The sequence below is a fragment of the Aulostomus chinensis genome, chromosome 6 (assembly GCF_037954235.1).
Source record: "Aulostomus chinensis isolate RoL2024-O1b breed Wild chromosome 6, RoL_Achi_v1.0, whole genome shotgun sequence".
Lineage (NCBI taxonomy): Eukaryota > Metazoa > Chordata > Actinopteri > Syngnathiformes > Aulostomidae > Aulostomus > Aulostomus chinensis.
Window position 1 is genome coordinate 27,702,925 of NC_141325.1, and position 14,546 is coordinate 27,717,470.

Genomic DNA, 14,546 nt, shown 5'->3' on the forward strand with positions numbered 1-14,546 from the left:
CTCTCTGGTTCAGAGGAGATGACTGGGGGGCTGATGTTAAAATAACTGCATCCAGTGGGCGGTCAGAGAAAGGAAAAAAAAGGAAGAGGGGGTGTGTGAAGACACGGTGATTTGGCCACTCTCAACCTAATCCTGACGAGGCCAATTTGTCCCGTCGTGTCAGACTGTGTACACAGATGACTTGACACCCATGTGGCGACTGAGGGATGGAGGGGAGGGCTGTTTCATGTCTTGTGTGCTTTAGCTTGACTCTAACTCTGCCGAGCAGCGGCAGCACAGATTGACCACCGTGGGGACAGTATTTGAATGTTGTTGCCCCTCTTAAGAGTGTTTGTAGAGGCGGGGGAGCTGCTGAAATAGAGGGGCCTTTGTTCGTCCAGCAGATTTCGATGAACATGTTATTGTTATAATTCTGTTGCCTAGCAGAAGCACTTATCTTAGATAAATCACAGAGGTGTGTTTACATGGTGTGTATTATGCATTTAGACAGCTGGAAAGCCTCTCTGGTGCATTTCAGGTTGTGGCGCACACACACACGGGGTGTGTGTTGGGAAGCTGCTGACCTACATTTCACTTATTTCATCCTACATCTAACCGCCGCTGTTGTTTCTATTTCTTCAAAGCATACTTTCTCTAGTTGAGGTGATGGAATCGCCTCCAAGTGTCAAACAAATGGCGTAATTAGCATAAACATCTTTGGATGTGGAAATCAAATCTTGAAATTCCTGGAGTGATATTCCCACAGTAGTTGCCGCTGGAAGGAAACCATTGATTGCGACAAACTCATGACCTTTCCCAGGGTGACATCATCAGGTCAAACTTCGGCTACCCTTATTCACTATTATTACCCAGGACAAGTGTGTGCAAATAACAGCTCACTGGGGAGATAACTGGCCGATGTCTGGACACCACTGAGTGTTTTATTTCTTTGTTTAATGCATCGCAGATCCAGTTACTGTTCACAACAAAGCATTTGTCTTTAATGAACCCAGACATGGTAAATTCAAAGACACCATTCATCAGCTGTGTAAGACATTTCAACTGTGTATTGCATCACATTCTCTCATTTGTTTTGTAGTTAGACGGAGTACGATATCCTGGTAGAAAAACAGCAGTTTCTGGTGGGAATCTGCTCTCAATCTTCTCATCTTTCCCCTCTGACAATCCCAACAGAAGCCAAATAGTATCTACAAATGATAAACGCATGTATGCTTTGAGATAAAAATATGACACTGGAGGAAAATGGGACTTCAAAACAGGAACTCCTCTTCCTCCAAACCACCAAGGCTATAGATCTTCTGTGACTTTTAAAGTTTTGTGTTTTTTCCCCATCTCTTTGCCCTTCACCCCTAACCACTCTCCAGGTTCACTGTTTTGCCTTCAGGCTCTCTGAAGATCACCGATGTGCGCCTGATTGATAGCAAACTTTACACCTGCACTGCAGAAAACCCAGCAGGCAACGTGTCCATGAGCTACAATTTACACATTCAAGGTAACTGCGTGAGGCTTCAAGTCCGAAACCTTGAAAGGAGCTCTTTAAGACGCTGTCATGTTGATGGATCATCTGCGAATACATCACTCTTAACGTATAGCGCTTAAACAACGTCAGATTTATAGCGTAACAAATGTGGTACGACATGTATTTAGGATATTTGTATGTGCTCAGCGAAGCCCAGGATCCAGCCCGCTCCTCCCCTGCTGAAGGCCCTCATCGGCCAAACGGTGACGCTGCCATGTGTGGTCCAGGGACAGCCCAGCCCAGAGGTCAATTGGTTTCACAACGATCTTCCTGTCAGGGTCAATAACTCTTTGCCCCTCAAGATCCAGCAGGTCAGCCTGGCTGACCAGGGCACCTACCGATGTGAGGCCAGGAACAGCGCTGGACAGGAGACCTTGGAGATAACTCTGAAAATACTTGGTGAATATTGCCATTTCCCTAGTTTTTACACTTTATCCAACTGTTGGACTCTTTAGAGGCACAGTAGCTCCATGCCACGCGAGGATAAGTCTTCAGTTACACCAGAGGTTCTCACAAAGAGCTAACGTCTGCCTGCACTGCCTGAAAACTTTTAAATGTGAACAGGCCTCAGTAATATGAGAATGTTTTCTTTCTAGGTTTGTTTAGGTCTAAAGTACGCACGTTAACAGTGACAGCTATTTAAATAAATCTAAAACACTAGAGTAAAAATGGAATTTATTATTCTGTCTGTGGGCAAAAAAGGACAGGGAGCTGGTGAGAGCAGGGTAACTAACACCAGCACGATCATTCCGAGGAGTCATGACTTAAAAAGGTGGAGAACCTCTGCTTTAAGCCTCTATCCATGCTAGACAAAGTTCAGTTTAATGCTGCCTAAGTTAGAGGCCAAGAATCTTGTAATGAGCTTCCCATAATGCAAAGCTGACCAACAATCAAGCTGAGTTTTCGTAATAACTGATCTGAAGTAATGAGTTATTTTCCTATCCTCAGAGGCCCCATCCTTCGCCGAGCCTGGAGATGCTATCATGGAGAAAGTAGCAAACAGCAAGGTCATCATTCCTTGTCCTGCTGAAGGTATGAAATGATTCACAGAGGAATCAGCCTTGGAGAAAAAGGATGGGGTAATGAAAGGTGAAGGACTCTGTGTCTAGATGAAACAGATTGTTGGAGTCTAAAACAGATGCATTGTTGTCTTTTATCCAGGCTTGTTTGACTGACAGCAAAAGAAACGGCAGCTTTAAAATGTAGGACAGATCTGTGTATTTGTGGACCATCAAAGGAATGTGTCACTCTAGACTTTAAGTTGTCAAACTGAAAAAAGCTTTTGACGTCTTGAAAGGTGCTTCTCTTTATCTTGACATATTGTTGCCTACATAATTATTTTAAGATCTATGTGTGGACCAGCTAGGATCGAGGAGGGAGCTTGCTGTAGTCTTTGTTGAGTGTGTCTGTGGAGGCTCTGATGGACACTCTGACAGCTTGTGCAGCCAGGTATTGTTTGTGTGGAGCTATGCCATGGTAACCAGCTCACTGAGAGAAGGTGAGGGCGGTGTCTAATGTGGAGCAACAGCTGGAACATCCGTCCACCCACTGCCTCGGTGCGCCACATCTGCTTTCCTCTGCGTCTGGGCCTGCTGGGAGAGGAATCCTAATTACAGGCTGCTGCTAGCAGATAAAGGACAGAGATGTCTGAGGAGCACCATGACGCACAGGAAGAGGAAGATGGAACCATGTTAGCCTTCGCTCCATCCCAGGGCCTCAGAGGGCTGTCGCAGCCATGCATGATGTTCTTGACACTGCAGAGAGGCAGCAGGAAACAAGGATCCCTCATTGTTCTCTGGAGATCTATCTATATGGAGCTAGAACCAGCTTTCTGCCAGGACAATGATAATTATTAGCGAAACACACAGAGGATGTAATCTCTGACTTGGTTTGCCATGGCAAATTCATTCTAAGTCTAACTAATGAGAGCTATTAACATCTAAAAGAGAACATCTGTATGCATTTCCTCTCAGCAATGAGATTTGCTTCAGAGCTCCTTAACTATAAACATGTGTGGGAACAGATGATAACATCACCTTTGGTTTATTATTGTCAGCACTGTGTGTGTGTGTGTGTGTGTGTGTGTGTGTGTGTGTGTGTGTGTGTGTGTGTGTGTGTGTGTGTGTGTGTGAGAGACACCGAGACACCACTTTGATTCACTCCTGATCTGTCCTTGTCCTGGGAGTTTACAGTACTTGGTCCAAGACCTGCCTCGACACCCTTTCCTCACTCTACCTTTCTGCTGTTTACCCTTTCCAGCTCTTTTGCACCCACTAATCTACAGAACACATCTGTTTCAGGCTCCTGCATGTACGCACCAGTGCCTTTGAACTTTTCTTAATGCTCATGACTCTGTGTTGGGTAATAAATCTTGGTGCTAGTATTTTAAGGCCTTCATTGTCGTATATTAATTCACAAAATTGTATCTTATTTTTTACGAGGGTGACCTTGAAATCTTAAGTTTGCAGGCATGGAGGACTATTTTGGCACAGTCCTGCTGTCCAGCAGATAAATGTAGAGCTGGCATTTTCTAGTCTGGGCTGTGTGCCCATTAAGTTCTCCTGCAGAGAGGCAGCGAGATGGAAGTAACTTTTCTTCTTGTCAGACATGATCAATAAAACTCATTTCAATCTCACCCTGCCTGCCCTGTAGGTTCACCGCATCCCAAGGTGCGCTGGTTCAAGAACGGGCTTGAGATCCACCCCGAACAATCAGACTTCTCTGTGACGAGGAACGGAGCTCTTGTCATTAGCAAATCCTCTGCCAGCCACAGTGGAGACTACAAGTGTGTGGCGACCAATGAAGCGGGGTCAGTGGACAGGAAGACCAGGCTGAAAGTGAATGGTGAGATTTCAATCAATCTTGGTTTCTACGGTGCTTCGGAGAATCAGTGAAGATGCACATTTTGACTTCTGTGCTATTTCAGTTCCCCCTGAAATACAAGATGACGGCCAGTCACTGAACCTCACCGTCACCTTAAAGCAGCCGCTCACTCTGGGCTGTGATGCCTTTGGGATCCCCTCCCCAACAATCACCTGGACTAAAGATGGTCATCTTGTGAGTTTGTAATTCTGACTTCCCAAATAAAACTTGAGCTCATGTGAGCATAGTTTGATCAATTCTTGATGTGCAATGCCACCAAGTGGTCACTACGTCAGGTTTTCTGTGTGTCCAGGTGGACAGTCCTGGGGTGTATCTGCAGAGTGGGAACAGGCTGCTGAGGATTTACAGAGTTCAACCTGATCATGCAGGACAGTTTGCCTGTACGGCTCAAAACTCAGCTGGAGAGGCCAGAAGAGAATATCACATCGTGGTACAAGGTGAGCGCAGAAACCAGCAACCACAGATATTTAAGGTGTGTCTTATATACTGTGTGCAACAGACCACGGCACTTTCTTTTAATAGACTCTGCCTGAAGTACCATGCATCCCTCTACACCTGCAAGCGTGCACTCTTTTGTCAGTGACAGTCACCTAATGATTTGGAAAGAGCTGAACACTTTTATTGATGTAAACTATTGAATGGATGTTGTCCTTGTGTGTGTGTGTGTGTGCTAATAAAGCTCCACCGGTCATCTCCGGAACACCCAGACTGCAAGAGTTGACTGTCGTTCTGGGCCAGGAAGTGGAGTTTCAGTGCAGGGTTAGCGGACGTCCAGCACCCAGAGTGGAATGGAGCCGTGATGGAGAGTAAGCTGAAGAGACATTCGGTGCTACACAGACCGTGCAGTACCCGCTGTACTGATTCAATCTGTCTCTCTTTCCTCTCTCCAGGGTTCTGTCCCGTGATGGAGACCCACATGTGGAGTTTCTGGAGGATGGCCAGGTGTTGAAAGTGAAGTCGGTCAGGCTGAGGGATCAAGGGCTTTACCAGTGTCTGGCCAGCAACAACGCAGGAACTCAGATGCGCCAGTTCAGACTCACAGTTCAAGGTCTTCACTTATCTCCCGACTCTATTAGATTAAGATGAAGTATTGACATCCTAAGGGCCTAGAGGTTGGACTTGTGTTGCCTCTTCTTTTGACTTTGAAAATCAAAATAAAGAAAACTTGTGGTTCAAACCTCTGTCAGGGCCAAACACTATCATTGCTGTTTCTGCTGTGGCCTGTGCAACAACCCCCCGCCAAGTTTCCTGAAAATCGGCTAGCAGGTTTTTGTGTAATCCTGCTGAAAGTCAGACAAACAAACAGAACTGAAACACAACTTCCTCAGCAGAGGTCGTTTAAAAATTTAGTAGGCTACTGGGATGAGTACTGTTCCAGAGCTGCGCTTCTTTGGGAAACAAATGTATTGAACATGTGTAGAGCTGGCCTCTGCATTAGATTATTTCACTTGTATCATAAAGCTTGGTAATCGCTGTTTTTAGGGTCCCCCGAGGATCTACTGTATACAGTCTTACTCACATCTGTCTTCCTGTCTAGCACCCCCAACCATCAAAGGCCCCAGTGAGACCTCCGAGGTGTCAGTGGTGCTGGGGTTCCCCACAGTCCTGCCATGTGATGTCGAGGGCTCACCCGCCCCCAGTATCACTTGGCTGAAGGACAACCAGCCCATCGTGTCGAGTCCCCAGCTGACCTACACCCGCGGGGGGCAGGCTTTAAGGCTGGGCTCAGCTCAAGGAGACAGCACCGGCCTCTACACCTGCCGGGCCTCTAATCCAGCTGGCACCGCCACCAAGCAGTATTCTCTCAGTGTTCTAGGTAAGACACATTTACACAATACAGGTTAAAGTGGATGGATCAAGCTGTTAATGTTTCCTCTTCTCCTCAGTCCCACCACAGATAGAAGGCGACTCAACACTGTTTGATAGTCAGGAAGAGAAAGTACGGATCAACGGGAGTTTAACTCTCTCCTGCCAGGCTAAAGGCTTCCCTGAGCCCAAGGTTGCATGGTTCAAAGATGGACAGGTGGGTCACCCCCACAAGCCCTGCATGGCTTGAATCATTCCCTACTCAAGTTTTAGACTCTATCAGCCTCTACTGGCAAACAACATGAATTACAACAATGTGAGAGGAAGCTGGAGCACCAGAGAGAACCCACGCAGTTACAAGGAGAACATGCAGACTCCACACAGAAAGGTCCCGTACTCCAGCCGGGACTTGAACCCGGAACCTTCTTGCTTTGTGGCAACAGTTGAAGAGACCTCCACTCACCTTATTAGGAGCCATAAGCAAGCTACTTAACTGAAGCAAATTATGAAAAATAATGACAGACAATAATAATTTATCCTGTTTAGTGTTCATTAATACCCAGTATTTGCATGTGCAGCTTAATTTAACTCTTTGTAAACAGGACAGACAAAAAACACTTTTCAAAGCTAGTATTTAATTAGATTTGGTTGACTTTACTGTCCATCTGAGTGGAAATCTTTCTTTCACTTCTCCAAAAGTACAACAAAATACACCCATTATTACTACCACAACCCACAGCAGTGTCAATGAGCAGGTAGCAACATTTATAAATGAAAAAAACAGAGAGCAAAACATACACTTCATTTGGTGCTCAGTACTTCTATGGCAAAGGGAAGACACTGTATGTTGTGCTGACCTCTTCTCATTTGAACTAATAACCCCACCTTGATGCTGTTTAAAGCAGTTACACACATAATTTAAATGTCTCTCCGAAATTCACTTCCCATCATCTAATGTTTTATTCATCCTTTAGCTGCTGACTGGAAACCTCCATGCTGGGATTCAGGAAAATGACCACTTTCTTCACATAGAAAACGCCACGCTGTCCCACGAGGGCCAGTACACCTGTGTGGTCACTAACTCTGCTGGAGAGGATAAGAGATACTTTCACGTCACCATTCAGGGTGTGTTTAAGTTAAATACCTGTAGTTATCCTGAATATTTATATATTCTCAGAGAACATGTACAAAAACACTCTATTGCCTTGCTAGTTCCTCCGGTCTTCCACCGTGTCACCAACCGAGAGGCTGCGTGGGGTCTTGGCCACGAGGAGGATGATGAGGATGACATAGTGGATAAGCGGGAGGTGGTCCTGGGACACCCCATCACCCTCTCCTGTGAGAGTAACGCCATACCCCCACCCAAGCTCAACTGGTACAAAGACGGACGGAAGCTCACTGCTGCTGATGGAGTGATGCTGCTGCCAGGTGGGACCTGGGTCACATGTTGACAACTCTCTTTCTGAGACATCATATTCATGCTGTTTCTTTGGTTTGTCCTCTCAGGTGGACAAGTGCTACAAATCGCCCGAGTTCAGCGAGAGGATGCGGGGAAGTACACATGTCAGGCTGTCAATGAGGCCGGCGAGGACCGCATGCACTTTGAAGTGGAGGTCCTGGGTCGGTAAACACATCTATTTTTTATGATTTTATTGAAAATTAAATGAATGCAAAATAAAAACTGACATGAGCGTTTCGTATCCTCAGTATCTCCTGTGATCATGGGGGTATCTGAGGAGTTCATGGAGGAAATGGGCGCAGTGGTCAACAGCACTGTGGTCCTCCACTGTGATGTGACAGGACATCCAGCCCCCGTCGTCTCCTGGCTGAGGGAGGGGCAGCCGGTTCACACAGACTCCCAACATCTCATCAGCGAGGATGGCACACGTCTCCAGGTGAGTCAGTTTAATAATAGATGATGTGCAACCATGATCTGTTGTAGTGAGCAATAACACTCACTCACACACGCACACGCACTCACACACGCACGCACACACTCTCTCTCTCTCTTGTGCAGCTCCTTAGTGTCCAGGTGTCAGACATGGCAGGGTACGTGTGTGTAGCTGAGAATAAAGTCGGGACGGCTGAGAAGCTCTTCAGCCTGACAGTTCAAGGTCAGAAAATCAATCACAGTCTCTAGTGTAATTTGATATTTGTGTTCTGTCTTGTGTTTACCCTTGAAGTGTGTGTGTTTGTGTGTGCGCACCTATGCGTGTGTGAGTGTCTTACAGATTTATAGAGGTGATTTAGCTCAATATATTATCTTTGTTACCTTCTCAGGGACTACAGATGGAAATTAACTAGCTGCTAAACCTGCTCCAAAACATATGGGACTGATGCATCTCGTACACGGTCCCTGTTCTAAATGCGTGTAACTAGCTAAATTAAACGACCATTAATTCTTTGTGTGGATTATATAAGGAATGCAGTTTGCCATGTGGGATTGAGATATGATCATTTTAAAGATTTTTTATAAATGATGCCCCCCCATGCACAATTTCACTGATGTTTTCTCTTCCAGTTCCTCCAAAAATAACAGGCCAAAAGGAGGAGGAGGTTAGCGTTATCGAGGGTCACATGGTGTCACTGCTGTGTGACGTCCAATCATACCCTCCACCAGAGATCACCTGGACCAGAGACGGGCAGCTCCTCCACTTCAGCTCTGGTGTCCACGTTCTGCCAGGTCAGCCTCAAATTGCCTTATAAAATCTTATATTGCACATTTATTTTATGTTATATTTTACATTTTATTATCTTTAATACTCTAGGGGGCCAGATGCTGCAGCTGCCCCGGGCACGACTGGAGGACGCAGGACAATACGTGTGCACAGCCACCAACTCAGCAGGCCAGGACCAGAAGAGCATTCTCCTCAGTGTTTATGGTGAGCCATCTGCACAGTTCCACTAAATATACAGATGATTAAATCTCAAAACACTGTCACTGCTGAAAATCTGTTTAGTACAAGCCATCTGTGAGCCAGGATAGTTCTGGAGTGACTCATATCAATACTGCCGCTGAGATCATGTCCTCTTTACATGTGCACACCAACAGTCCTGCCAACCCTTAAGCCTCGTCTTGACGCTGAGTCAGACTCGGTGACGCCACAAGTTGGCTCCTCTGTCACCCTGCGATGCGAGGCCCAAGGTGTCCCACAGCCTGAGGTCACATGGTATAGAAATGGCCAGCAGCTGGTAGCGGGAAACGGTCTGAAGATAGATCATCACCAGCTGGAGATCGTAGGAGTTCAGGTCAGGAAAACACGCCATACAGGATTGAGGCTGTAAATCAAGAGGCAGTGTTAGTCAAACTGGATTTTTCACATCAATTCATTTCACACTCTAACTGTTACAAAGACCTGTGACCTTATTTAGCTTCCACAGGAAATACACAGACTGCAAACTCACCCTTTCCCTGAGCAACAGACAACTGACTGAATGCAAGCGACACCTGATTATGGAGGAAGTCCCCTTTTTATAGACCATCTGTCTTCAAAAATGCCTGTTTCCTTTTGGCTCCTAGATAACAGATGGTGGCACGTACACCTGTAAAGTCTCTAACGTGGCCGGCCAGGTGGACAGAACATTCAGGCTGACAGTGTATGGTGAGAATATGTGGACTGGTTCTCAAAGTCACACTTTAGGTAGACATTGCAATACATTTTGAAAATCATAATACTACTGTATCATCGCAGTACCTCCTGTCCTGGATGGGCCTCTCCAGGAATCCCTAAACAGCACTCTGGGTTCTCATGTGGCCCTGGTGTGTGAGGCATCAGGGGTCCCTGTGCCCAGCATCACATGGCTCAAAGATGGAACCCCTATCGGTAAGAGGAAGGCAATGACAGCAGCAATCTGAATAGCGTGAACTTGACATGTCACAGCTCGCGTTTGTTGTGCAGAGAGCAGTCTGCAGTGGCAATGGTCAGTCAGAGGGAACCGCCTGGAACTGGGGCCTCTCACGCTGTCTCACGCTGGAACGTACACCTGCTTGGCCAAGAACAGCGAGGGCCAAACCCAGAAGGACTACATGGTCACGGTGCAGGGTAAAGAACAAGAGCAACAGGCACTCATCCTAGAAATACATGTCATCCATGAAAAGGCTGATTTTAGCGGTCATTTTTATCCTCATCAGTGTCGCCCACCATCCTTAACTCTGACCATCCATCTGAAGTGAGTGCACCCGCGGGAGAGGAGCTGACTCTGGAGTGCAGAGCAACTGGAATCCCCACTCCCCGCCTTAGCTGGCTGAAAGACGGCGTGACTTTAGAGGGATCAGACATCCGCCACATCGTGTAAGCACTTCCCGCTCCCCTTCTTTCCTGACAGGGCTATAATCCGCACACGATGTAATAACAATAATAGATTTCATTTTGCACCGTTCGCTGATTGAATGCAGCTCTATTTGTTTTACGATCAGTACAATAATTAATCCTTGTTATTCTCTAAAGTTTTGGGAAATAATAGAGTAATCATCAGCACCCGCGATTATGAGCGTGACAGATGGATGTGTGGAGAGACAAATGGAGTCATTGATGGTCCCTCGCCTAATTTCATCATGGAGACCATTAAGAGTAGCAGCTGCTTTACAGCTGTTCAGTAGCTTATATAGTAAATGCAAAGGCATAAGCCAGAGAAAGCAGGAGACAACCCCGTGTGTGTGTGTGTGTAAGCGTGTGTGAGAAAGACGTGGGACAGTGTCGATAATGATGGGAAAGTAATTCTATGGGTTAAATAATGGATGCCGGTTCAGACTGGAAAATGTGATGTCAATGTTACGCACTATTAATGTGGAAACATGCGGTGTGTTTGTATTTTGGCAGCGTGAATCCTGATGGCAGCACGCTGACATTACTGAGGCTAAGCCCGGAGGATTCTGGGACATACACTTGTTTGGCTGTCAGCGCCGCTGGCCAGGAGAGCAAAATCTATACCCTCTTTGTACTAGGTCAGTTTTAACTTAGAACGGTGTGGTTCATTTTATTATTTCATTATTATTTTTTACCACATACAGATTGGATAATTAAATTCTTAGTCAGAAAATACTGGAAAAAAAAAAACACAAGTTTTCCCACAGCTCAGGGAGATGTATTCTAATTAGCTGGGAATCACAGTAACCGACTTTATGATCATGATGTTTTGTCCATGATGACAGACAGCGTTCCCCCAGGAATTAATATACTGCAAGACAATGAAGCAGTGATGTGTGACGATATCTGTGCAGCTGAAGAAGGAACGCCGCAATAAGCAGGAGTTATGTTTTTCTTCACGACTGAAAACTGAGTCTAAACATACAACCAAGTGCATAGTCTGAGTTTAGAGCCTCCTCAACACAAACACACACACACACACAAAACAAAAACCTTGCGATCAGTGAACCAAGAATCCGTTTCTAATAGAAGTTGTTAAACAAAAGTTCATTATAATGTATTGCAAGAGGAAGTACTAGGACATAGAAAAGTATCAATATTTCATTGCATCCTAATTCAAATGTTTTGTTGGACTCACTCTTCAAAAAATTTCAATTTACAGCCATATATGACAATGAAAAAAAATCTTATTTCAGATGCCAGAAAATTACAAAAAATAATGGAGCGTCTAATTATTACTGCACCTCTAATAAGACGTCACAGGAAGTAAGGTGGGGGTGACGTCATCCTGGAGTGATTTAGTGATTTTTCTTGTCACAGTTCCACCATCCATCTCTGGGGAGACCACCATCCCGAGGGAGGTGCAGGCCACCCAGGACAGCGCTGTGACACTGGAGTGTCACGCTGCTGGAAACCCTCCTTCTCAGATCAGCTGGCTGAAGAATGGACATCCCCTTCTCCTCTCTCCGCGTACACGCCTCCTCTCTGGTGACTCGGTGCTGAGGTCCGAATATGCTGGATACAATCATGAGCTTTCGTTAAGGTGGCAGTGATGCTTAGTTGTCCCTTTTCTTCTGGTTTAGGATTTCTCCCGTGCAGCTGTCAGATTCTGGCGTTTACACATGCATCGCACGCAGTCGAGTTGGTATCGCTGAGCTCAGCTATGATGTCCAGGTCCAAGGTACCATCATAGCACTTGTCTGACTGTGGTTAAACCAGAATCCCTCACAGCTATGTCAACATGACACATTATCTGTGTGTGTGTGTGTGTGTGTGTGTGTGTGTGTGTGTGTGTGTGTTTGTGTCTGTGTCTGTGTCTGTGTCTGTGTCTGTGTGTCTGTCTGTCTGCGTCTGCAGTACCGCCTGGTGTGGATCATGTGGAACCAGTGGAGCCAGTTACAGTTGTTCAGGGGTCCTTGGTGACATTAACCTGTGAAGCTCGTGGTGTTCCTCCTCCCACACTGACTTGGATGAAGGACGGCCAGCCGCTGTCACTGCACAGGAACCTGCTGCTGGATGGACAGGAGACGCGGCTGCAGCTGCCTGACGTGGCACCATCTGACGCAGGCCTCTACAGCTGCGTGGCCAGTAACCAGGCTGGAAGCAGCACCAAGAGTTTTAATCTTACCATTCTGGGTACATCCTATGAACAGTCTCTGTAATTAAATCATTTCTGGATTAAAGTCATAGTGATAACTCTTTATATTTCTTTGTCTTCCTACTCCAGAGCTGCCAAAGATCTCCAGCTCTGGCTCCCCAGAGGAGTTGACCCTAGCGGTGAACAGCCCACTTGAGCTGGAGTGCTCGGCTGTAGGAGTCCCCCCTCCCGCTCTCAGTTGGCTCAAAGATGGCCGCCCCTTAGAAGGAAGTGACATTGTCCAGGAGGACGGACACTTTATCAGGATTACAAAAATTCAGGTAAAGTCCAAACTGACTCTACTGGGTAATGCTGACAAAGCAGCAGTAAGTGCGGCATTGTTACTCAGAGGCCACTCAAGCTGATGAATGTCATTACTTTGTAGGTGGAGGATGCAGGTCTGTACACCTGCTTGGCCAGCAGCCTTGCTGGAGAGGATGGACGAAACCACTGGGTCAGGGTCCAAGGTGACACAAGCTTATTTCTCTACAATGAAGAAATACATCACGCCCCCCCCCCCCCCCCCCCAACAAACACCCTCCTCTACTCACTCTGGGATGCATAGATAATCCTACAGCTGTGGAAAAACTAACCTTTGGCAATAGGGTTTTCCGTCTGTAGCGTTGTCAGGCACAGCCATTATATTGTGTGAATTTTCATGCATTTACATGTATTGAAGAGTATTATGATGATTGTCTCAGTCCCGCCGACACTCCTTGGCTCTGGCGACGTGAGGACATTGACAGTGCCGGTTAATGGACATCTGACCCTGGAGTGCCTGTCTGACAGCAACCACCCTCCTGCCATAGAGTGGTATAAGGATGACGTCAAAATTCAGGTACAGGATCAGCAAAAACAGGTTTTAAAGATAAAGCCACCTCCTCTGACTGATGAAGGTCTTTTTTCCTCTATCAAATCAGCTGGGTGGTCGTATTCAGTGGCTGGCGGGGGGGCAGTACCTCGAGATACAGGAAGTCAAGCCTGAGGACAGCGGCCAGTACAGCTGCGTGGTCACCAACATGGCTGGAAGCAACAGTCTTTTTTTCACAGTGGAGATTCTCTGTAAGTCAGTCATGGAACTGAAAATAGCTCCTCATACTTACTCCAAATTACCATGTTGGCTTATTTCTTTACTTCTCTAGTGCCTCCCGTAATAAAGGAGAGCAGTGCAGTGGTGACGGCACACATTGGCCAGGATGCAGTTTTACCTTGTGAAGTTGAGGATGGCTCATCTCCTACAATCATGTGGAGAAAAGATGGCTTCCCCATAACTCAGGACAACAACAAGTACTCACTTATAGAAGACACAGCTGCACACTTGATCCATTGATCATTTCTGTCAATGAGGGAATTTACAGAGCACAATAAAGGTCAGAGGGCTTGAACCTATCTCTACTTTTCATTTACAGGTACACTATGTTAGCTGAGGGCTCCTTGCGTATCCATGGCGTTCAGCTAAGCGATGCAGGTCGCTACTACTGCACCGTGTCAAACCAGGCGGGCTCAGATCACCGCGGAATGGATCTTCGGGTATTTGGTAAATGAAACGAAAGGATTTTTGAATTATTGGTGCAGATTTTAGTTTTGACTACTTACTGTCAGATAGTATGAATTTGAATCTGTTGTGTCTTCTGTCAGTGGGTCCTTCAATCGGTCCAGGTCCATTCAACGTGACGGTAACCATGGGGATACGAGCAGTCCTGAGCTGTGAGACCACAGGTGTACCCCCACCTAAAGTAACCTGGAAAAGGAATGGCTCCCCCCTCGATATCAGCCAGCAACCCACTTCATACAGGTAAAGGTAGAACTTGAATACACAACCAGCATGAGTCAC

At 46.3% G+C, this 14,546-nt stretch overlaps 1 protein-coding gene across 1 annotated transcript in view; it reads left to right on the plus strand.

Annotated features, from left to right (window-relative positions):
- Positions 1 to 14,546, plus strand: part of hmcn2 (hemicentin 2) — a 40,731-nt gene that overhangs the window by 15,995 nt on the left and 10,190 nt on the right. The window contains exons 23-55 of the mRNA XM_086207326.1: positions 1,365 to 1,492; positions 1,667 to 1,918; positions 2,468 to 2,551; positions 4,172 to 4,363; positions 4,446 to 4,576; positions 4,695 to 4,839; positions 5,082 to 5,208; positions 5,293 to 5,450; positions 5,940 to 6,218; positions 6,289 to 6,425; positions 7,183 to 7,333; positions 7,421 to 7,636; positions 7,715 to 7,828; positions 7,916 to 8,103; positions 8,226 to 8,322; positions 8,730 to 8,891; positions 8,977 to 9,090; positions 9,261 to 9,457; positions 9,729 to 9,810; positions 9,901 to 10,032; positions 10,108 to 10,251; positions 10,341 to 10,500; positions 11,029 to 11,153; positions 11,896 to 12,079; positions 12,159 to 12,256; positions 12,433 to 12,711; positions 12,803 to 12,993; positions 13,098 to 13,179; positions 13,414 to 13,550; positions 13,633 to 13,774; positions 13,855 to 13,999; positions 14,122 to 14,249; positions 14,351 to 14,507. Of these exons, the coding sequence (XP_086063452.1) occupies positions 1,365 to 1,492; positions 1,667 to 1,918; positions 2,468 to 2,551; positions 4,172 to 4,363; positions 4,446 to 4,576; positions 4,695 to 4,839; positions 5,082 to 5,208; positions 5,293 to 5,450; positions 5,940 to 6,218; positions 6,289 to 6,425; positions 7,183 to 7,333; positions 7,421 to 7,636; positions 7,715 to 7,828; positions 7,916 to 8,103; positions 8,226 to 8,322; positions 8,730 to 8,891; positions 8,977 to 9,090; positions 9,261 to 9,457; positions 9,729 to 9,810; positions 9,901 to 10,032; positions 10,108 to 10,251; positions 10,341 to 10,500; positions 11,029 to 11,153; positions 11,896 to 12,079; positions 12,159 to 12,256; positions 12,433 to 12,711; positions 12,803 to 12,993; positions 13,098 to 13,179; positions 13,414 to 13,550; positions 13,633 to 13,774; positions 13,855 to 13,999; positions 14,122 to 14,249; positions 14,351 to 14,507 (5,058 nt within the window). The remainder of the gene's footprint in view (positions 1 to 1,364; positions 1,493 to 1,666; positions 1,919 to 2,467; positions 2,552 to 4,171; positions 4,364 to 4,445; positions 4,577 to 4,694; positions 4,840 to 5,081; positions 5,209 to 5,292; positions 5,451 to 5,939; positions 6,219 to 6,288; positions 6,426 to 7,182; positions 7,334 to 7,420; positions 7,637 to 7,714; positions 7,829 to 7,915; positions 8,104 to 8,225; positions 8,323 to 8,729; positions 8,892 to 8,976; positions 9,091 to 9,260; positions 9,458 to 9,728; positions 9,811 to 9,900; positions 10,033 to 10,107; positions 10,252 to 10,340; positions 10,501 to 11,028; positions 11,154 to 11,895; positions 12,080 to 12,158; positions 12,257 to 12,432; positions 12,712 to 12,802; positions 12,994 to 13,097; positions 13,180 to 13,413; positions 13,551 to 13,632; positions 13,775 to 13,854; positions 14,000 to 14,121; positions 14,250 to 14,350; positions 14,508 to 14,546) is intronic.